The sequence below is a fragment of the Neopelma chrysocephalum genome, unplaced genomic scaffold (assembly GCF_003984885.1).
Source record: "Neopelma chrysocephalum unplaced genomic scaffold, ASM398488v2 Primary Assembly neopelma1_24, whole genome shotgun sequence".
NCBI classification, from domain to species: domain Eukaryota; kingdom Metazoa; phylum Chordata; class Aves; order Passeriformes; family Pipridae; genus Neopelma; species Neopelma chrysocephalum.
The window spans coordinates 42,233,608-42,257,892 of NW_020897693.1; the positions used below are offsets into that span (position 1 = coordinate 42,233,608).

The 24,285-nt window shown below is 35.1% G+C and overlaps 1 protein-coding gene across 8 annotated transcripts in view; it reads left to right on the forward strand.

The window, feature by feature from the left end:
* PPP4R4 (protein phosphatase 4 regulatory subunit 4) overlaps positions 1–24,285 on the forward strand; it is a 68,309-nt gene that overhangs the window by 17,888 nt on the left and 26,136 nt on the right. For 6 of the 8 annotated variants that reach the window (XM_027673884.1, XM_027673886.1, XM_027673885.1 and 3 more), the window contains 5 exons: positions 6,959–7,061; positions 16,011–16,158; positions 16,846–16,919; positions 17,344–17,450; positions 19,967–20,074. In XM_027673884.1, coding sequence (XP_027529685.1) covers positions 6,959–7,061; positions 16,011–16,158; positions 16,846–16,919; positions 17,344–17,450; positions 19,967–20,074 — 540 coding nt within the window. Of the gene's footprint in view, positions 1–6,958; positions 7,062–13,665; positions 13,764–16,010; positions 16,159–16,845; positions 16,920–17,343; positions 17,451–19,966; positions 20,075–24,285 lie in introns of those variants that run through there. The other 2 variants (XM_027673890.1, XM_027673891.1) reach the window with 2 other exon arrangements.

Consider the following 24,285-nt stretch of genomic DNA (forward strand, 5'->3'; position numbering starts at 1 on the left):
TTCTGTCAGTGGTAGCTTTTCTGTTATGAAAAAATAGACAATTGTTGTAGACTTGTGAGTCTTTATACTAATGGAGAGGTTGAAATATACAGCTACAGCTTTCTGAATCAAGAACTTTTAAATATTTTTGAGAAATTATTGTCAGCTTCCACAACTATTAGAATTCCTATGAAAAAGGTATAGAATTGATACAAGATGGAATTTGTTATGGTCAGAAAGGATGAGAGGCATGATAGAAAGATGAACAGAGAGTAATAAAGTGGATCTATTGTTTATAATGCCCCACACACATAAGACCCACAAGCTGAAGAAGACTTCAAGTATATTTTACTACCTATTAGGTCTTTTAAAGTTTTCATCTCTCTGATGCCACAGGTAGATAACTGTGTGCATGAAATACACTGGTAGAAAAAATAAGAGTGAAGAATGAAAAGAGATCCTGTGTCTAAATTAAACTATTAGAGAAATTTAGGTCAACAGGAGTAATTTACTCTTCTAAAATTTGGTTAGCATCTGCAATTTTTTTTTCCACTTTCAGTGTAGAAAAACTATAGATCTTGTACTTTTTCAGAAGACTCCTATCACGTAATGCATCTCTGTAATGACAAATCACGTTAAAAGTGAAAACTATAAATTCTGGGTCAGCGAATGAGGACTGGCAGGACGAAAAATAATACCAGCTCCTAGCTCATTTTTGCTGTATCGCCTAGGAATGGGAAATAGCATTATCTTGGTCTTGGGGTCAAAAGTTGATCTTGAGTTTACTTTTCAAATTCAGACTCAAGATAAAAATGCCAAGAATTCTACCCAGAGACCATATAAAATGCATTATGTGTTATAAGTCCTCTAAGGAAGAGGAAACACTTATCTTCTAGGAGATTTTAATGTTGATACGTTGATGAAAAATGTCTTCCTTTGAGGCACTTTTTATATTCTTGAAACTTTTTTAAAATTCAAGGGAGAAAAGCTTAATGTTTGCTCATAATAATTAGTGTATAAACTCACAGAAACTGATGATATTAGGAAGAATGAAATTACTGTATTATTATATCACATTTGTTTTGGCTCAGGAACAGAAAGGAGTATCTATATGAATTAGATATTCTCCTTTCTCTCTTTGACAGATGTTCAGGAAGCAAACAGAAATAAGAGACTTCAGTTGACCAAACTGATCCTGGTAAAAAAGGTTACTGTGAATACAAAACTACTGTGCGGCTGAATCTGGGGTTTTGATTCTTACTTTATTGCACTAGAAGTTTCATGTGTAGTGGTGGATATTCAGATATATACTAAAGTCAGATTAGTTTCTTCTTTTTTTAGTATATAGACCATGTAAACTTTATTCAAATGTGCTGTAAAATGACCATGGTCATATATATCTTAAGTAGAAGATCAAAATGAGAAATGGGTTTTGAAAATTGGGTTTTACTAGAAAAGGGTTACAATGTCAATTGCAAAGAGATGTTAAGTCTATGATATTATTAGGACTTCTGACTTCTTGAAAATTTATATTAATATGGTGTTACATTTTCAAATTAATTTTATTCTATCTTGTTTTCAACAGAGTTACAGAAGCCTAAAAATAAAGTTTCTTCTCTTTATTTGCTCTGGCTAGACAGGTAACAAAGAAAGAGAGGGAAGGAGGGAAGAGTTAAAAGATGGGCTGCCTGATGCAGCCTCATCACAGTCTTGGACTTAGACGGGTTTATATCCCTATTCTAGAATCTCCGTAAATTTCAGATGTGTAAAGTCTTGTATACATAAATGTTATAGTGTATTAGTACATACAGAAAAAGACCACTGGCTTCTAGGAAAATTTAAATTAGTTTTTAGGTTGATACCAGTGGTGCCCAGCTAACTGTGGTCTTGAAAAGGTTTTCTGTCAAAGAAGAAAGTGAAGCATTTACAGTTTAGGAGCCCCAATATTGTATTTTAATATGTAAAATTAGTTATAATATATAAAACAGTTAACATGATACATAGATCTGTGTGTGTGTGTGTGTGTGTGTGTGTGTAAATGAATAATGTTTTTTAAATTCTTGCACTAGCTTTTTTTTGAAAAGGAAGCCTGTTTTTTTTAGCAGTTGCAACTCACCACAACCCATTAGGCTCAATAGTTCATTCAGTTTTCAGTCCACATCACTTTCCATTTCTCTAGGTTGTACTTTATTGGTTTGTTTATGGGGATATAATGGCAGACAATGTCAAAAGCGTTGCTAAAATAAGTTAATTTCCATCATCTCAGCCAGTCATCATGTTGTAGAAGGCTGTAAAGTTGTCTGGTCAGGCATGATTTCCCCTTCTCAAATCCAGACTGACTACTCCCAGGCATTTTTTTGTCCTTCGTATGTTTGTCAATGGTTTCTAGGAGGATTTGTTTCAGTCTCAAGGCAGTCCCAAATATCATGTGGACTTCATTTTATGAAGGTAGAAGAAATAGGTAAAACCAATTGCAGGGGCTAGTGGGAGAGGGTTAGTGCTGTGCTTGTGCTTGAGAAGTGTTCAAGGAGTGCTCTTCAATGGGTCTTGTGGTTAGACCAGCTCTGGTACCGCTGGCCAGCAGCGAGCAGCTGGTGTTGCAGAGGCAGTAAGTATGAGGACAGAAGTGTTCAGGCACGAGAACTTTCCTGCCTGCTTGAGGATTCCCAGCATTGGAAAGTCACTGAGCTCTCCTGTAGGATGAACTCAGAAGATGAGTCTTTGGGTTTTATATTTAAATGATATTAGGTATGTGGATTTTGCTAGCACGAAAGGGGTTGAGCTAAATTGCTTCTAAGTATAGGGCTCTGCTGTGTTCTTCTATAGTTAGCGCTGTTCGTAAAGGAATAGCATCTTCATTATAATGAGCTTACTGTGACTGAAGAAAAGATTTAGCATTTATTTTAACTTGTTTATTAATACAAAATGTCTACATCTGAGCATTTAGCAATAATTCACTATCATTCTAAAGTCTTCAATGTTTAAAGCAAATCTATGGTGCAGCTCTTCTGGTAGAAATAGAAGAAAAATCTTCTGCAGTTGGAAAGTTACAGACTGTGTAGGTGTTGAAATGCCTCCTGCTTCATATTCTTAATTGGCAGCAAGCCAGGTACTAAGAATTTCTGGTTTAAAGGGAAATACTTCCCTTTTCTTTACATTTTGATGAATAAAGGCAGCATTTTGGTTGCATTTTTTAGCAGTTAGGATTTCTTCCATCTTGATACAAAATGAATAAAATTTTCAATTAAATAGCTCCTTCAAGTTACCTTGAACTTTTGCGTGATTACACAAAGGTATGTATTCCTTTCAAGTTTTATCATAAGAAGTTGTGGACCTCATCCCCTCTGTGACCCTTTTCCACTCTGGGTGCTCTGGATTTCTCAGTTCTACTTTAAAGCTTCATTGGAATTAGCATGTGATACTCAGAGAAATTTTCCATGAACATGAAAGACTTCAAAATTCATGGCTTTAAATTAGTTAATAAAATGACTTTGAATAAGGCAAAAATATTTCAAGTTGTAAGTATATCAGTTATTAATCATTAATTTAAGTTAATTTTCAGTAGTTGACAGAATACTGCCCTTTCGCTGAGTTTAGACATTACTGGGAGAAGTTTTTTATTGAGAGCACTCATACATGTTTACCAGTTAAGATTACAGGGATGCTAATATTAAAATCAGTCTGAAAATCTAAACTCTCATCCATTCTTGCTGGTTTTGAATGGCATTAGAAAGGGCTTTGGTGTAGCTTTGCCCTATCAAAACTTGTCAACGTTTACAAACAACAGTTAAATGTATAGTGGGGTGTATATAGTAACTAACCAGAAAATTGGTTCCTAATGCTTTTTAAGAAAATCACATCAGCTTAATTTTATGTAAGTAGGTAGTCTTAACAGAGGATTAAAACATGGAAAAAATACTGATGTATTTTCTCTTGGAGTACACACTGTATTAATAAATACCGAGGGAAAAGATAATCCATATTCAAAAATACAGGAAATGGCAATTGTTTTTATGCTTTGTCAACCCTTTTTCTCTTCCCCTTGAAATGATATATCTGAAATTTGTCTTGTTTTCAGCTAGGTTTTTTAATTTATATTTTCTCTTACTACACTCTGATATTGTGAATATCAGTGTAATTTTTTTTCATCTGTGTTGAGCTCCATCCCCAACTGTAATTTTTGTTTGCTCTTTATTGTTGTAAATGTATAAGCACAGTAAAGGTGAAATGTCTGCTCTTGGAATGATTTCCAGAATTTGCTCAGTGGGTCAGAATGTTGCAGCCTCGATGACAGCAATGTGTGATAACCTCAGTACAGTGCTCACAACTTTCTGCTCACTTGTTACCCATCTTAGATTTAGGATAAGTCTTCTATTTGCACTTATCTGTCTAATACTTAAGGTGCATATGATCCAAAAGAAAGAAAAGGCAAAAATACTGGTTCCTCACATTCATGGTGTGTAGCATTTTTATAGAACAGTTATTACCATTACTAAGTTTTTAGTGAATTTGACCCTAAGATTAGTTCAGTTGATTAGAGCATGGTGTTAATAACATCAAGGTTCCAGGTTTGGTCCACGTATGGGCTATTCACTTAAGAGTTGGACTTGATGATCCTTGTGGATCCCTTTCATCTCAGAATATTATGTGATTCTTGATTGCTCTGGGAAGTAGGAATGTTTTATTTTGTCCCAAATTAATTATGTTAGCTGATGTAATCACACGAGCATTTGTAAAGACGTTACTTCGAGTTCAGTTTAGACATAGGAAAAGGTTCTTCACTGAGAGGGTGGTCAGTGACTGGAACAGGCTCCTCAGGGTGAAGGAGTGGTCACAGGACTCACACAGGTGGTCATAGCCCCAAGGCTGTGAGAGTTCAGGAGTCTTGACGGTGCATTTGGTCATATTATTTACTTTTAGGTAGTCCGGTGAGGTGCAGGGGTTGGAATTGATCCTTATGGGTCTTTTCCAATGTGAGATATTGTATGATTCTAATACATTACTATGTGAGAAATCAGTGGAACTACTTGCAATGGTGAATCTGAGCATAAACATGAGCACTTGTAGGACTAAGGCTTGTAATGTCTGTCTGTGGGTAGGAGCCAACATTTACTTACAGCGCTGCTATACACATGAGAGCTAGTTTTTGTGTCAAGTGATGAAGGGAAACAGGCACTGCAGGGGCACTGTCCATCTCATCTATTTAGGCTGAGATAAATTGCTTTTTATTGAGTCTTATTTCTCTCCATTGATTATAAAGGAAGTTTATCTTAGAGGCAGACATGCACAATCTAAGATGAAGTTAATTCCATCATATATGCTTTAGTCACATACTTTGAGATTACAGACACTTTGTGTTATTCTGTACAAAAATAGAAAAAAAGAAGAGACATATCTACCATAGCAAGATTTACTCTTTCTGGAGGGTAAAGGTTTTGTTGGGGCAGAGGTTTTCCTATGTTAGTGCCTATATACAGAGTGATAGTTTGTAATTGGTGAGTTAGGTAATTACACCTGTGTACAGAACGGAAACCTAAAACATAAGTGAACTGGAGGGAGGTGTGACTCTCCACCTTGCAAAGAGGATTTGAATTCCTGAATTCCTGCCATCAAGCCTCTACTTAATCTTCCAGAATGTGCTGCCTTCTAATGTGGAAAATTATCTTTGCAAGGGTAGTAAAGAATACTTTCTTTCAAAAATTTTTACATTGAAATTGAAGTTTGCTAGATACAATTAAGTTAATATTGATGATACCTAATTGCAGTTTGAAATTATAGAGTGCAAAGAAAAAAAATCATTCTAGTAAGATATTACAGTATTTTGGTTGGGGTATTTTAGTCTCTGTAGATTTTAACCAAAGATTTTACTTTTGTTTCTGGCTTATTATACAAATATATCCTTATTTTTAAAAGCATACTTATATATATTTAACAAAATAGATCTAAATTGGCCCGCTTGACTGTACCTGTAATTTCATTTGAGCTTCTGAAAGACATGAATGTTGAGGATGATGTAGAGCATTAATGGAATGTGTAAAGATCTTTTCAGCTCTGAATGCTGCAGAAAGGCTTTACACCTTAACTGTAAATTCTCTGATATACTTCAGAGACAGAACAAAACTGGAAGATGGTTGTGCAAATCTCCTGTCCTGTGACTATTTATGTATCTAGTCCCTTCCAGAGGTCATATGTTTCACTAAGGGAAAAAAAAAGGAAACAGATGTGTTGATGTTTAGTTTTATTTTTAATTTTGGCGTCCAGACCCTTTCTGATTTTATTCTAGAAGTTTATCCACCTGGGTAATCTTTATTTTCATGTCATACTTTTTCTTCATTGTTGCCTACCATTTCCTTCCTATCCTGCTTTTTTTTCTTTTCCTTTTTCAATTGTGGGATACCATTGAGAGAGACAGGATGGGGAGAAAGGTGGAACATCTGTAAAAAACCAAGTTTTTGCATCCTTTAATCATGATTGTCAGTATGCATCTGATTATATCTCTGACTGTTTTCTCTACAAAAAGGAAAAAAATGATAGATTTCTGTTAAAATGTTATGCATCATGTGTAGCTTTCATGTATATCTTCTATTTGTCCCCTACCTGTGGTTTATCCCTTGTATTGTTGTAATACAAAAACTTCCACGAAACCACTGCTTTGATCATCCAATTTGAAAAGATCTTTTGAAAGTTTTATGTTTTTCTTCAAAGCTATACTAAAATTAAAACATTCCATGTAATGAATTATATATAAGAGCTTTTATGGTTGCTGTTTTTTAATGCTGTCTTCTACAATGTATTTTGTAAAAAACAATTCCTCTTTTTACTAACATGAAAAACCAGGGTAGGGTAGGTTTGTTCTTGTGTGGGTTTTTTTTGTTTGGTTGGGTTTTTTTGTTTGTTTGTTTTTGTTTTTTTTTAATGAAAGCTGTGAGTTTGTAATCATGATACAGAGTAATGTATTGTGTGTGTTTGTTTTTGTAAGTTCTGGTCAGGATATCCAAGGAACAAGTGTGGTGGCAAATCTTCCAGTCCTGATGCGACAGAATCCTGCTGAAACACTTCGTCGGGTTTTACCAAAAATCAGAGTAAGTTTTGCGAAATGAGGTTTGAATGTGTCTTTTGCTGCAAGTATAAGTATTTTAACTAAGCCAAAAAAAAATCCCACTTTTATTGCAAACTCACTCTTCAGTGAGTCCAGTAGGTCTTCCACATTAATTCACTGAATTTATGAAGTATTAACAGGTATTATATTTTTTTAAAAAATGTTACAACTGGGAAAAAACCCAGAATTAATACTATTTATGTGTTCTAAAGATTTAACAGGGGACCCCTGGTGGCCTAGTGGTTAGCATGCAGGACTCTCACCTCTGCGACCCAGGTTCGAATCCCAGCCAGTCCCCCGGGCAGATGGAGCCCGTTAGCCCTGTGTGGCCATCCATCTATGAGAAGGTCACTCTAAACAAACCTACGTCCTGAGGACCTCACTGCCATTGTCCAAGCTTGCTTGGCCCCGGCAGATGAACCTTAGGATTAAAGGGTGGGCTCAGTTCAGCGCAGGCTGTGTCTCACCTAAAAAATCCATTGCGCAGGCTGGAAAGGTAAAAAGACCTTTCCCCAAATCTTCGTTCACGAAGACTGGCCATTATAAAGATTTAACAGTATTTTGACAGCTTTTTGAGAATTCTTTTTGAGGACCATCTAGTCATAATGGTTCATTTTGACCTTCTTGATCTCCTTCCATCCAAACATTAAGATTTTCATGCTGCTGTCCAGAAGAGTATAGTTTGCTTTTAGCTGTCTGTGAAATGTCACATGCTGCCCTCCCCACATTTTTGGTTAGTTCTGGTAGATGCATGCTGACCATGTAATGTTATACGGTAATTTTATATACAGATATGTTTGTATAAAGGATACTTGGGTTGTTCAGCCTGAAGAAGAGAAGGCTCTGGGTAGACCTTATTGTGACCTTTCAATACTTAAAATAGGCTTATAGGAAAGATGAGAACAAACTGTTTAGCCTGTTGAGGGTAATGGGTATAACTAAAGGGTAGATTCAGACTAGATATAAGGAAGAAATTTTTTACCATGAGAATGGTGAAACACTGGAACAGGTTGCCCAGAGAAGTTGTGGATGCCCCATCCCTGGAAGTGTTCAAGGTCAGACTGGATGGGACTCTGAGGAACTAGGTCTGGTGGAAGGTGTCCCTGCTCGTTGCTGTGAGGGTGGACTAGATGACCCTTCCAACCCAAACCGTTCTATGATTCTGTGATTTTAAGGAACATGCGTATCTCTCATGTATTTCTGCTCTGCCCCAGATATGAACCCTTGGCTAGAAGAAATGCAAAAGTTCATTTAAGGTGTGGTTTAAGGAGCAGCTTCAGCCAAATAAGAACAAACTGATCACAAATACAAATGCAAAGCTTAATAACTCTGTATGAGGCTGCAGTAGGAATTATGAGTTTGATAATGTTAGCCTGCCTGTTAGAGTGGTTTTCAGTGATTTTAAAGGCTACCAGCTGGGTGGAAAAATACGTTTGTTTTGGCTATCAAAATATCTCAAAGTTTTTTTTGGTACACAGCAAATAACTGAGTTGTTTTTGGTTTTTTTTCATTGGATTGGTCTTCTACCAGTACCATTGGCAGTTTTTATGTGATTAAATCAATTTTAGGTGTCAATATTTTGGGAATGCTAATAAAACAAATACACTGTATATAATTTAGATGTTAATGTAGGAATGAGATTATGAAATATTTTTCTTAAGTTCTGCACTTAAAATGAAGTGGCATCCTTGTATGGGTTCTTTTGTATAGAGAACCCCACTCTGGATTTCTGCATGCACCTCCTCATGAACTTTGGAAGTCATTGAAATGCAGATTTAGGGAAAGCTTAGACATTCTTATTAACATTTCTCTTCCTACACCAAATGGCTCTTTTCAAATCAAAGTTTTGATTTAGAACAGTCTCTTAGCCTGGTCTCGTGCAATTGATCACTTTGATATAAACACAGTTCTAATTTATACAAATTGTCAGCTAAAGGAGCATTGTGTTTATTAGCAGTTACTTCAATATTTTCAAAGCATTGAGTTATGTTAGGAATTCTATGGACAGACTCAGTTTCCTTGTTCCCCATGTATTTTCAGAGATACATTTGACACTTTCAGTAGGGTGATTCAGTCATGATTTTACCAGGACACTTTTCGAATTCAGTGGGGTTTTTTCCCATATAACTTTAAATCTCTCCCTTTTTAACCCAATTTGCCAATAGGAAGGTTGTTTTCTTCTTGGAAGCAATTAATGCTTAACAAGAATATTTAAATCACTTGAGACGGGAAGAATTTAACTAGTTACTGACTGAAGCTAAATAATAGTTTGATAATCTAAAATACATTGAAATGAAATGTAGAGTTACTTTAAGAGTCTCCTTGCTATGTTGTCCTTTCTATCTCAAGAACATTAGAGTTGAGAAGTAATTTTCTGTAGTAGCTGACATGAGTTTTCTTGCTGTATCTGTATCAAATTCTCATTGCCAGGTATAAGAAAGCATATATCAGTAAGAAAAGTGAGATAGCTGACTCACATGCTTATGTTATATAGTTTTCTATATACTGAGGAGATGTTTACTAAATAGCAAAGTGGGCCCATGCAAAAATTATATTTGTTTGTTTCACTAAATTGTCATTATGTTTCATTGTTTTCTTTGCTGAAGTCTTCAAAAAATTAATCACTGCTTTTGTTGAAAACCTGTGTGGATGTGTATCTCTCAGCTTTTTTTTTTCTTTTTTTTAAAGGCAGGTACCATAACATTATATTAATAAAAGAATTAAAAAGAGTCATATTATGAAAAATTACTTGGTACATTTCTTACTGTCTGTGGAATTGGTCTTAAACTGAATCCTCCCTCTGTCTCCTAATGTTAAGGAAGAGGCTGCTCAAGGGACAATTCAGTATTTGTGAAAAACTAATATAATGAGTCATATCCTGCACGTTGTTATGAATTGATGGGCTGAAAGATGAGGAACAAATATTTTTGTAGTCCTTACCGTGATTACTTAGCAAATATTCTTCTGTAGGGTATTTAAATGCAAGCCCTGCTGCAGGGAGGACTTAGGTTCTGTGTGGTAGATGTTCTGTGTACCAATATATGCTGGGGATCACCCAGCTGGAAAGCTGCTTTGCAGAAGAGCACATGGTGGTCACCAAGTTGAACATGAGCCAGCAGTGCTCCCCTGCAGAGCAGGGCTCCCTGCAGAGCATCCTGGGCTGCGTTAGTCAGGACATTGTGAACAGTTCCATGATCCCTCCCCTCTACTCCACTTTCTACTCTACTCCATCTATAGCACTTATCCAGTTCTGGGCTCCTCATAACGAGAGAGGGCTGAGACTGTTCAGAAGACCCCTGCAGAAGAAAGGCTTGGAGAGGATCTTATCAGCATATGCAAATAAATGAAAAAGCCAGACTCTTTGCAGTGGTACCCAGTGACAGGACCAGAGGCAATGGGCACAAACAGAAACACAAGAGGTTCCTTCTCAACATTGGGAAGCACTTTCTCACTATGAGGGTGACTGAGCACTGGCACAAGTTGCCCAGAGATGTTACTGTCTCCCTCCTTGGAGGTATTCGAAAGTAGTCTGGGCATGTCCTAGCTCTAGGTGGCCCTCCTCAAGCAGGGGGATCGGACAAAATGACCTCCAGAGAGCCCTTCCAACCTCAGCCATTGTGAATACCAGACATCATCTCTAAACTTCATGTTATCTCCTGAAACTTCTGTGATCCCAGGGAGACACTTATTTCTTAAGGGGAACTAGTCCATTTTTTGTCTGATTATTTAAATTCAAGTAAATGGTCTCCTCAGAACTAAGGGTTAGTATAGACTGACAGATTGTTTAGAAAACATTGAAGTGCTTTCTAGTTATGTTCTGTGGTATAAGAGGCAGATTAATACACATTTTGTTTAAAGATATATGTGTTTAAAAATGCTTTAAGAAGAATGACTTGAAGTTGCAAAGTAATTGGAAACCCTTCAACTTACATGAAGTGTGTGCAGTTACTGCCACGTTATTCTGACGTAGGTAACGCAATCTTTCCTAAACCAACCTAACTGGCTTCAAGAAAAGTTGATTTGGTTTTTTTATGTTTAACATATTGAATCCATTTTTGCCTCCAGTGTTTCTACTTTGAGAGCAGAATTCATCTTGAAATGAAGGAGAAATAAGAAACACTGGGGATTTTTTACCCTTATTTTTCAGGGCGTAGAGAAGTGCTGGTTTTGACCTGTCTTCAGTAAAATGTCTAATATGGGAATACGGTTCTTGATTCTAGTCTTATTTTTTTTTTATATAGGGATGGAGGAAAAATTTAAAAGTGTGATCATTAGCATGAACAGGGCCTAGGGCCTGGAAAATATTTGTATAGTGGGAGTTGGATCTCAGTGTGATCTTAGATCAGGTAGTACTTAATGACTTCGTAAAGTATCTTCCTGTATAACATTAAAGAACATTCAACTGAAAATAGTACGTGAAGAAAGAAGCATTAGGAATATTAGAAATGAAGCAGACAACTTTAATAATAAATGCAATCAATCTTTGAGCAAATTACGGAGAAAAATAGTGTGGTTTTCATCTTACAGTGTCATTTAAACCCAAACTGGATGCCTTCCTAGATGATGAATTAAATGAAACCTCAGTTAATGGGCTCCAGGCAGGGGTAAAAGAGTAAAATGTAATGAGGTCAGTCTAAATCTGAGCTCTCCTTTCAGGTTTAAACTTTATAAATTGAAACTTTCTGATACAAGTTAAGTTTCTTTCTGTGGCTTTTAGAAAGCCAGTTTTTCAATGGTGTTCTGTTATCTAATATTTATTTAATCTGTAATAGAAATACAGTTCTGCAGCCATGTGCATTGCACTCTTAACTGCAAAACAGTATTTGGCATCATTAACTTGAGGTATTTTTTTTCTTATCCTTATTTTTATTGGAGGAATTTTCCTGACTATTAAATGGAAACTTTAATAGTCTGTAAAGGCATAATTGAACTCAACTGCGATTAGAGTCTTGCAAATGTAATCTGGCATTGCAGGGAAATAAACTGATTTAAATTACTGCACTTGGTTCCACTTCTTAAGACAGAGAAAAATCATTTGTGAATTCGTATTGGCACATGAAAAATGAATTGTGTAGTAGTTTCAGAGGGCTATTTATTTGAAAGTATTGTCACCATATAACTGCATAAGGAAACCAATGTACTTATTCAGGATACTTGCAGAAAATCAAAGCAAAAATAAATACTGTTATTATTAGAGCTGAGAGTAATGCAGAGAAAGGAAGAAATAAATGCAAGGAATGTTCCAGCTGGATACATTACAAATTTGTATTTCATTCATGAGAAATTGATAAATGTGGTTACTTCTATAAATATAGAAATGTGTATATGTAAAATCTAATTAAAATTATATCAAAGACACTTTATATTTTTAACATAATTGTTTTAGATCTGAGATGAGCAAAATCAGGATGTCAATAAATATGACATAAGTGATGATTGAATTAGGTGTCAGTATTTTGGGTATGCTAATAAAACAAATACACTGTATATAATTTAGATGTTAATGTAGGAATGAGATTATGAAATATTTTTCTTAAGTTCTGCACTTAAAATGAAGTGGCATCCTTGTATGGGTTCTTTTGTATAGAGAACCCCACTCTGGATTTCTGCATGCACCTCCTCATGAACTTTGGAAGTCATTGAAATGCAGATTTAGGGAAAGCTTAGACATTCTTATCAACATTTCTCTTCCTACACCAAATGGCTCTTTTCAAATGATGTTAGTAGTATTTTCCCTGTTTTCCATCCTTGGGCTCTGCAACCAAAAGTGGTGGAGGGAGATTGCAGGTAAATCTGACTAATCTGACTAAAAGAGATTTTTCCAAATGCAGCAAACTGTGGCTGTTCTTGTTGTAGTGTATACATCAAGCTTTATTCAGTGTTGTCTGATTAATTTCAAACTCATTACTTATTTTCCTAATCTGTCAGTCTCCTCTTGAAAGCTTTTCTTTTTCCATAGTGGATTTTATAGTTTAAGAAGAGGTGGGGTGATTTTCATCCTTCTTTATCCCTAACATTGGTCTTAAGGTCCATTCTCATTGTATCCTTGAGTTTCTGTAATTTCCATTATTTCTGTGTCTTTTAGTCTTAAAGGAAAATTTCTGTTGTGTCAACACAATTACTAAAATGATTTGACTATGTTCCTGCTTGCAGCATTCTTTCAAGAGAATTCTGTTGTTGCAGGACAAAATGTGCATTTAAACTAGAGGTGAATTTTCTTTTTTTACAATTAAAGGAATAAACCAGGCTTTCTAAATTTTGCAAGTTTTGATGCCTGAGTTTAATTTGTAGACATTAGAATAGTCAAGAACATGCTAATACTCTTAAATTCCATTAAATACACCGTCTGAATCAGATAGGAAAAGCTTTTTTCCTTCAGTGAAAATCTGTGGAGTATCCATGTGTAGAAAAATACATTACCTTCTAAATAAATACATTTATATTAGTTGAATTTAAGTTATCCAGCTTGAGTTAAGTGAAAATGGAAAGAGGAGACCCATACATTTTCAAATGCAGTTCTGAGTGCGAACATCAATGCAGACAGGTATGTAAGCAAACTAGAAATTTACATTTCAATGTCTCCCGAGGTCCATGAGGAGGCACATCCAGAGAATGTGTTCTCACACATGACTATCCAGAGTTGTGTGGATCTGTGGAGGAGACTATTTGGAAACTTTGTTTGTTGGTAAGTAACCCTGTTTGTATTGCGTACAAAGCAAATATGTACGTAAAACTGAATTCAAAGAATCATAGAATCATTTAGGTTGGAATCAACCTTTAAGTTCATCAAGTCCAACTGTTAACCTGGCACTGCTCCATTATTTTCTGATCTCTGTTAGCATCTACTGTGTGTAGATAGCGCTCTTGATTATCTTGGGGTTGTTTTTTTGAACAAGTGTAAGCCAGAATCCCAGAACAGTATGGACAGATATTCTGATCCTAAAAATATTCAAAATACAAAATTGGTAGGTGTCCTTATTCTTTCTTGGCTATGGATGTAATACCAATGGAGGAACAAGGACAGAGATAGGCTGTGGAAATAAGAGGGCAATCTCCATGGCTATTGAATGCAAATATTTTATCACACTTCGGTAAGCAGCTCAATGCTGATTCTTTTTTTCATTTGGGGGAGCAAGGACACAGGGAATCCTTTTAGAAATAAACATGGCCGTAAACTGAGACAGGTCTTGAGAGATAAATAATGGTTCTCCTTGAAATCAGATAGACTAATAATTGCACATTTGCACATACAAACTGGTTGACACTTGTGGAATGAAAACTTGTTTTTTACCAAATCTACTAAATATTTCTCAGATGTTCTTTACAAACCCTTTTCTCGGAAAATTTCCTCTGCTATATAATACCTAGAATCATAGAATCATTAAAGTTGGAAAAGTCCTAAGATCATCGAGTCCAGCTGTTTATCCAGTACCACCATGTTCACCATTGAACCATGTCCCCAAGTTCCATATCCACATGCCTTCTGAATACTTCCAGAATATTTCTGAATACTCCACCACTTCCCTGGTAGCCTGTTCCAATGTCTTCACCCTTTCAGTGAAGACAGCCACTTCCCAGCCACTCTACCCTAACCTGTACTGCTGTGTGGGGTTATTGTGACCCAAGTGCAGGACCCAGCACTGCCTTGTTGAAACTCATACAGTTGGCCTTGGCCCATCAGTCCATCCTGTCCAGATCCCTCTGCAGAGCCTTCCTACCCTCCAGCAGATCAACACTCCCACCCAACTCAGTGTCATCTGCAAACTGACTGAAGAACACCACTTGTGACTTTCTGCAAGCTGGATCTAATGCCATTCACCACCATTCTTGGGACCCAGCCATCCAGCCAGTTTTTAACCCAGCAAACAATGTACCTCTCCAATCCATAAGCAGCCATACACTTAGGTGCATAGTGAATATTTTCTTAATCTGATCTAGGCTTATTTTTATTTTAAATTAAAAGATCAGATTATTCTTGATTTTTGGCAAGTGATCTGAGAAAGCACTGTTCATCTCAAGCACTTTAAAAAAGAAAAGAACCCACATATATAGTATGTTATGTAAGAAGTATGGGCTTTAAACTCTTACAGAGTTTGGAGTGACTTGTAAAATGAGTGTAATACTTTAGTGGTAGAATAATGAACTTTTTATTTTCTCATGAAATAGATACACTTAGAGAAGTAAACAAATGGAATGTTCACACAGTTGATAGATATTTACAATTACTACTACTTAAAATGAATGCTGTGTCATAGATTGCATCATGGAAGTTCTGTGCATAAATCTGAAATTTAAAATACAAATTGTCTTTTTGTTGAATTAAAAAAAATTAGTAATATTTCATCCCCTTATTATCTTTGTTTAACTTTTGAATTGATGATTTCAAAGACAGCCTAATTAATTATATTCTTGTATGTTAAAGCTCAGAAGTACTAAATGCTGAGTTAGCTAGATAAATATTCTAGTCCGTCTTGCCTTATTCTTAGGACTATATATATGTGTTTTCTAATTTGCATTCCATGTTAGTTATCAAGGGATGAAATTTAGGTTGCCTTCTGCTATTTTAGTATCTCTCACTGAATGAATGAATTACTTCTTTTTAGTTCATGTGCATAAACAGCAGAAGTGCAATTGTTGGCTGGTCTGTTTTTACCCCTCCTTCTGTAAAGTAGAAAAATCCACATATACACATTGATGAAACTGGAAGTCACAAAAAATATTATAATTAACTTTTTTCCTTAAAATATTCATGCTATAAGAAAACCTAATATCTGCAAGAAATTGCTGTTAACAAATAATAAAAAAATAATTTTACAGAGAATTTTGTAGTTTACCCAACATTTTAATTCTAAAAGTAAATGCAAAAATTTGGGTGTTCTTTCAGTACATTTCTGCCTCATGCTTTATATTGATATAATTTGTAATTATACAGGAAGTTCTGCATGTTGCAGGAGTGGAAATGCAGTTAACAGCCGCTGTTTCATTTTTGACTGTTCTGCAAGAGGAGTCGGTGTCCATTCATACATACTCCCACTCTTTCCTACACATCATTCTCCAGAACCTGGAACACAGAGATGCAGGTCAGAGCTGTACAGCTACTCTGATGACTGATGACTTCTGTATGTTTTGTTTCCTTAGTGACCATACAATACTGGGTAAAGCAGTGAGTGCAATAACTGTGACTGTGTATCTAGACTTGCATGAATGAAAAGATGACCACTTCCATAATAATGTTTAAATGTAATTCTGATTGAAGCAAAAAAAACCCCCACTTTGACTGAAGGACTAAATCCAAAAGTTGTTACTGGGTTGGAGCTTCTCTTGAAGTACCAAAATTTTGTGGCTGAAAAATTGGAGGGAGGATGGTTGACATTTCTTCTGTGTTGATTAGTTTTTCTTAATTTCTTTGACACTGTTTTTAGAATACAAAGAAAAAAAAGGCCTTTTGTAAAAATAGAAAGTTTTAGTGGACGTAAGGAAAGAATATGCTTCTAAATGAGGGGAATTAGCTTTACAAAACAAACAGGAGCATTATTAATTTTATACAGGAATTGAAAAGGTACAAGAAATGGGGATCAAATTTGCTTCTCACCTATCCTACTTCTTAGTTTGAAGTCTTGGATGTTAATTTAGTGGCTTTTAGACACGTAGTTCCTTGAAGAGATATGTGTGAGAAGTTAGAACAAATTTTGTAAAACTGATATCTGTTTTGTTGTATGTACAATATAAAATGGATTATATAACTTATAACCATTTCTTTTGAACAGGTGTCAGCAATGCATGGTTAGAAACTCTTCTTGCTGTAATAGAAGCTTTACCAAAAGAAACTGTCAGACATGAGGTAACAATAATCTCTCACTTATGCTAACAAAAAATAAGATTAAGATTGTAAGATTGTATTTCCTTGCAAGTTTTATACACTTCTGTAAGATTTGTGGCAGTTCTATACCTGGCAAAATGGTAATGGTTGTGGAACATACAGTAAGAGAGGAATGTGCTGTTATAGAGGATCTGTGGCTGCGATTTGAACCATAAAATGCTATTTGTGCCAGTAGAGGGGTTTAATATTCAGTAGCACTGAATATTGAATACAGGTTTCCAATAGACTATTAACATACATGGGCATCATTGCCGTTAGTGTTGATTAATTCCATGAAAAGGTTAATGACATCTGGGATATGTTTTCCTATATTTTTTTAAGAAGAGGAATACTTTATTTAATGCTCACAGTTCTTCTGTTCATGTTTCTCTTTTTTTTCATATAGATCCTGAATCCACTTGTTTCCAAAGCACAACTTTCTCAAACACTTCAGTCCCGTTTAGTTAGTTGTAAAATCATGGGAAAAGTAGCTAACAAATTTGAAGCCCATATGTAAGTAAACTGAAAATATATTTTCATTCCATAGTATGAACCGGTATTTCTTTGTTAATGGACAAAAATTACTACAAGAAAAGTAGACTTGTTGCAAAAGTTAAATGCTTTCTTTTTATAGATCCCTTTATCTGGATATTAATTATTAATAAAAAATGTTGATTATGTAACTAGCATATTCAGCTATGCTTATGTTCATCAGTTCATAACTTCAGTTTGTATGTTTTCCCACAGGTTTTAATGGATATGCTCTTCATGCCATTCTTTCATATAATTTTTCTTGCTAAAAAATAAGCCTAAGAGTGGATTTCTCTGCAATTTACAGGGACAAAACACAACTTCATTACCTTAGAGTTTCTTGTCATAAACAAAAGAATTCTATTCCTCACTTTTTATTATCTAACCAAATTTAACATGTAGGGTTTTTTTTCTATCCCACTTATATGGAGATATATTCAGGAACTGCTGTTGTTCTCTGATATTGTCCAACCCTCAGATTCAGTGTCTGTGGGAGTGAAGAGGGAAGTAATGATGAAGGTAAATCTGAATAACTTACCTGCTCAAAGCGGTTGGTATGGTATGGTAGTTGGTATGGTACATTCCCTGGACAGTTTATCCAGGCATATGGTAGTAGGGCCATTTCAACAAATGTGTTTCCTATCCAGGTGGTTGGCCACATGTGATTTTGAATTACAGAATAAATCCACTGAGAGCTACTGAATGCACAGAAACCGTGTCTAGCTGAGGAAGTTCTCTCTAATAATGATTGTGATCTGCCCCAAAATGTAAGAATTCAGCATAACGGAAAAGAAGGACAGTAGGATGATATGACAAGACATTTAGGAATAAATTTCTTTAGATTATGGGTTTTTTGTTCAATAAAGAAGAACTAGAAGCAACCAAGAGGAAGCTATCTACATTTTCATTTGCTGTTTACACTACACTTCTTGGACATGCAAATGTTAAGGAGCATGCTAGAGTAGTGGTTTTTGACAATGTTACCAAAGTCTTCAAAATCTTTTTATTCCAAATTTGTAGAATTCTGTCAGAATAGCGGTCACATTTATTTATTTGAAGTTACATTCTCATGAAAATAAGTGACTTTGCAGATAGCTTGGAATCTTATGTGAGAATATAAGAGTATTAAGTAGTAGCTGTAATAATCATACTTTCTTTTGTTGTGTTTCTTTAATATGATTCCTTGCTGTTCAGAAGTAGGAAACCCCTCATTTCAGTGAACAGATAATAGCTCCTTTTCTGCACTGCAGCTACATGTTAAGAAGATGGCTGAAAATTTTCTGGGACATACTGTTCATCTGGTAGAGAGCTCTGAGTGCAGTTCAGAGGGCTGAAAAGAGACATCAGTCCCCAGGTTTACAGTGTGGCAGACTAAGATTCGTGACACACTTGTTCCCCTTGCAGGAGGGCTCTTGGTACAGGCCCAGGAGACATACCTGTCCTCAGGAGTAGACAATATATAAGCATATCTTCACATTCTTCTTCAGAATGGCACAATTTGTCCTTGTAAAATTTATACTGTAATTAAAACCTTTTATTTGTATTTCATGTTAATCCCAGGTTATTTTACAGAGTATTGAGAAAGTCCTGACCTTGTCGTATAACATTAGTTTTTCTACCGTCTGTTCCAGAGTTCCAACAGCTAATTACATTTTTTTTTTTAAGTAACCCTTACTTCAGAGTATTCTAAAATGCCATACTTCCAAGAATTTGTACAGTTTTTGAAACTTGAGGCCAAATTTTTTTGTAAGAAGTAAATTAATTTTCACTGGAATGAGTGGAGGCTGTGCAGGCTGGCTTGAAAATTTACTTGTCTCTGACTACATATTATTTCTCTTGAGTTTCGCAACAACATAAGAATTTATACACTGATATTTTAAGAATACTCATGACAGCATCTTGGGCAATGAGAGGAAACGCAATGGCTGATACTGCCAAGTTGTAGTATGTGTTTTTACTTAAATAGAAATCAAAATTGTTATTTTATATCTGCCATTGATTTGACATGAATACTTGATCTGCTTGAATGAAGGCAATTCTTTTTCTCCTTTCTTCTCAATTACCTCTTTGGTGATACCTGCATACCAAAGATGATGTATTACAGGCATTTAATTGGGATTTGCACTTCCGTTTATGTAATTCCTTATATTCTTTCAGTGGCTGTTCAAAATTATACTGAAGATGGTTATTAAATGAGGACGGCATCTGTAGGCCTACCTACTATTTTTGTAGTTTAAAAAAAAGTAGTAGGTGAAATATGAGAAAATGATAATGACAGTAAATAGTCCTTTTCCTGCTTCTTTATAGCATATTTTTGTGTCCGATGTACAGTATTCTTTTATAATTGCAAATTCTCAGAAAAACGATTTACCATGTGTCATAAATTAGTTTTTTAAAAATTACCATTACAGGTAATGTATGAGTAAAATTTGAGTACTAATGAGTGGATTTCACATATTCTTGTTCTGTATATTAATAGAAGATGTTCACATTTTTAGTATTAAAAGAGAGGTTCTTCCATTGGTGAAATCACTGTGCCAGGATGTGGAATATGAAGTTAGAACTTGCATGTGTCGGCAACTGGAACATATAGCTCGAGGAATAGGGTGAGTACAATTTGCCAAACTGAGTCTAAATGCAAAATCCCTCTCTAAAATATTTAATGGTAACCTAAATCTCCTTTTAAAATTGCTGAATTCATGCATACTCAGTAATGAATTTGGAGTGTACAGATGTGTTCTTAGGAATTGGCTGTTGGCAGTTGGCTGTTTTCCACTTTTAGATTTTGCTTTCTCTTTTATAATAAAATTGCTGAACCATAAAACTGACAGTTTTTTGTAAATAATGACTTCATCTATAGCTTCTTGAAATCATCTCAGTTATCCATTGATGGTATTTGGCTTATTTAAAAATGGAAGAGGATTATGGCAAGTATTAGCAGTTTCTAATAATTACTGTGCAGTTTTTTGAGAAAAGATGCTAAATTGGTTTTGTAAGCAAATTTCAGTTCAGTATCAGCTTTTACTCTAAGCTTAAAGACCTTAATATTCACATGTAGGAATGGAAAAAGTCTGGAACTTTTATTTTAATAAAGAACATGTTATGGTAATAATGAACATGTTAACTACCCACATGGGATTGGTCTCTGAGTGAAAAAATATTTCAAAATTAGAGGTCTGTACATCTGTTACTGTGTCAGGGAGTAAAAAAAGCAGTAACTTCTTGCACAGACTTGAAGAAGTTATCAAGTAAGGTTCCTTACCCTGTGTTAGACAGCAGGCCTAGATTAGACCTTTAGTGTCCCTCTGTATTAAAATTTTAAATGTATGAGCAAGTTCAAGGATGAGGATGAAACTGAAATGTAATTTGAAAGATATGGCAAGTATGTACTTCAGTCTGTTAGTACAGGTGTTTGTGAAAAGGATACCTTTCTGTAGCTGTGGAATAATTTTTTTTTAATGGAGAATTATATTGTGATTTAGATTCTGAGTTATTAAAAAAAACCCATCCAAAAAAAACCCCAAAACAAACCACCAGAAATTCCTAAAGCAGTATGATTTACCTCTCAGCCATGGACTACTGGAAAAGTCTATATTCAGACTGTTTTAGCTTACTCAGTTATAGGGAATTCACAGCAAGAACTAAGCTTTGCTGTCATGTGCTTAATTTGACATCATTTTAGTAAGGTCATGCAGGTTAGTAATTTCTAGATTCCTGGAAAAACTTGGTTTTATTGTATACAAAATAATCTTATATATATGCTTTAGGCAGCTCTTCTGCAAGGTCCTCGTCCCGCAGAAGTTCAGAGGATGTTATGACTCATCTCAGTAAAGTTGCTCATTTGTTTTCGTACTTATTCTCTTTTGTATCAAAATGTAGGTTAGCATGTTAAATCACTCTAACATTTGCCATATTGAATGGCTTTGAATATAGAAGAACTTGTGATTACAGAAAAGAAAGATAGTATTTGTCAATATTGTTGATATTTGTAAAACAAGGAATTTAACATACATTTTACTAAACTGAATTACTGAATAATTTGAACTCGCATTTCTTTTTACTGTATGCATGGGTCTTGTGTATCTTTATGTATCACAAAATTGAATTCTGTTTAATGGGAGATTAAAGATGAGAGAAAGAGAGGGTTCTGTTTATTTTCAGGGAGTAACCTGGTGTTTTTATTCCATAATTACTGAGTTTTGAAGGGCAAGATTAGTTTGCGGATTGTCATATTAGTTTGAGGATTTTTGATACCACCAAAATGAAAATCCACAGAAACATGTTTGCAGTTTTTAAAAAATTTCTTCCCCTTCTCCCCCCTATTTCTGGGTTTTGATTTAGGGTGTCGTCTTATCCTTTTCTGCCATGAGCATTCTTAGGCTGTATATTTTTGTCTCTGTCAGTCACCTTTCTTCCTCTTTTCTCATTTGCTCTTCCTCAATCCTGTGAGATTTTTTTGGTGTCTTTTTTGAGATGCTGTCTCCATTTCCACAGGTTCCTCTAACTTTCTCAGTTAACCTCTGCTTTAGCCAAGACCTGAGAAGTAAGCATATGAATTTGGCTTTGAAAATTATTTGCGATGCATAATACAGCAGTTTATTTTTTGAAAACATTAGAAGTATGTTATTCTCAGTAAAGTACCTCATATCCAGGATATGCATATAGTTAGAGAATACTCCTGACAGCTAAGAAGATTATTTTGGTGGTAGCCTTTAAGAAGCACTAACAATTTGTACTAATCTGTGTGACTTTGCTTTTAGCAGTTTTATTTTATGTTTAAGATAGGTTTGTGTACAGTCAGGTGTTAAAATAATGACTAAATGTTATTATTAATAATATTAATTATAACTAAATTTGTGTTATTTTCCTCAGTCCTTCTCCAAATGCAGTTTAAGTTCAACAAATACTAAGCCATGTTAAAGAAGAAGCAAAAAAGTTGTTTTCATTTGTAACAAGATGGCTATATCTTATAAGTGGCCATATTGGAACCAAAATTTTCTTAAATTTGTTTAGTGTCTTTACAGTCAAGTAAATTTCATTTATTTTATGTGAGAGATGAAAGTTCTAAAACAAGATAGGTGTTAAGCAGTGGCAAAGGACAGTATTACTGCTAATTTACCCCATCTTAGAGTGGTGGGTTTGATAGGGGTAAATACTTTGTTATCAATTAGTGGTCTGTCCTGTGTATTTTAATTTGATTCTTTCCTCACCAGCTTTTATTTCTAGCATGAATGTATTTGTATAGACTGTTCTCTCTCTGAGGTTTTTGCCTGATCCCTTCTCAATGCTTTAGATGCTTTAGTCTCACAAGAAATTGTGAACATTCAGTATTTTCAGTATGAAAGCTATTTCAGTGTTTCATGTTGAGGATGAATAGGTAGTAGGTAAATAAAGACAATTAACTAAACAGAAATTAGTATTGTTTAGGTAAACGTTGAAGGTATAATGTGACAACAGTCCCAATTATTTTTACAAGTTAGTGATATTACCACTAAATGATGCATCATTTTATTGTAATTTTATTTGAACTTTTAATCATTTGTTTCGAAGAATACTGTTAAGCTACCCCTTGATTTGCTTGTAATAGTAATAAACTCTGTAAGGTGCAAATCACTTTGGTGATCATTATAAACATTTGAAAGTATTATCGTTCCTATTGATTTACGAAATGGACAGTTGTTACTTCTTTAGTCGGATTGGAAGGGATATTTTGGGCATTTTTATTTCAGTATCCTGGAGGTTGTAATTAGTTCAGTATTAAAAACTGTGATTGAAAGATTGAAATGACAGTCTAAACTTTACATACTCAGTTGCTCAAAGTGTCATACGTCATGTATGTCAAGTGTCATCTTGGTTGATGCTCGTTCAGCGTAAGTTTATCAGAGTGTTTCCCTGTAGTTTTATGTCTTGGGCAGTACAAATGTTGAGAGCCAGATCCCTTGCTATTAGAAGTTGCTGAGGTCCCATTCTTGAGGTGTGGTGCTTCAAGTCCTTTCACTAATTGACAAGCAGACCAAGAGCTCATCTGTGAGAGCAGGACAAGTTGGCCTTCTTAACTCAAATGCAGACAAAGTCAAACACTGGAACTTGACTACTATAAATAAAAAAATGAGCATGACAGAAAAAAACCCAGTGAAAACAGTGGATATGTCTTCCTAGTTCTTGATAGTAGGGCTATAGTAGAAAGGATTTTTCTAATCTCTTAGAGCAGCCAAGAATCAGTTATACACTGGGACATGGAAAATTATGCTGCTTAGTAGCTTTTACAGAAGCTATACTTTTGCTCCAAGAAGCAAATCTCTTTTCATCTTCTTAATGCCAGGAACAAATTTTTCTGTGTGAAGAGTATTTCACTTCTCCTCCGTGACCTCTCTGATTAAATTTTGATTTCTAAGACAGTCCCTAATACAACAATCTGCTGCCACTTCACTGATTCTGGTTCACAGGACTGTCACACACAGAGGCAATACCAGTAATTACCAAGGCAAAAAAAGGCAAGCAGAACCCTTCCTCATCTTTGAAGTATAAGATTTCCAGACACTTCAATCCAACATGGCTCATACTTAGTAATTTTTGGCTTTGGACCATCATATTGAGCATATTTGATCAGGAGAGTTTTCTTAGTGAAGTAGCCGTGCTCCTTTGATTTTTTTTTCAGACTACATTTTCTCTCATTTATTTTGAGCTAATTTGAATGCTTTTTTAGCGATAAAGTTTTGCATGTTAAATTTGCAGGTTTCTTTGGCTGGCAAAGAAAAAAGTCCTAAGATTGACTGGAGGTTTTTATATAATTTTCTTTTCCTTAGAACTTTTTCAA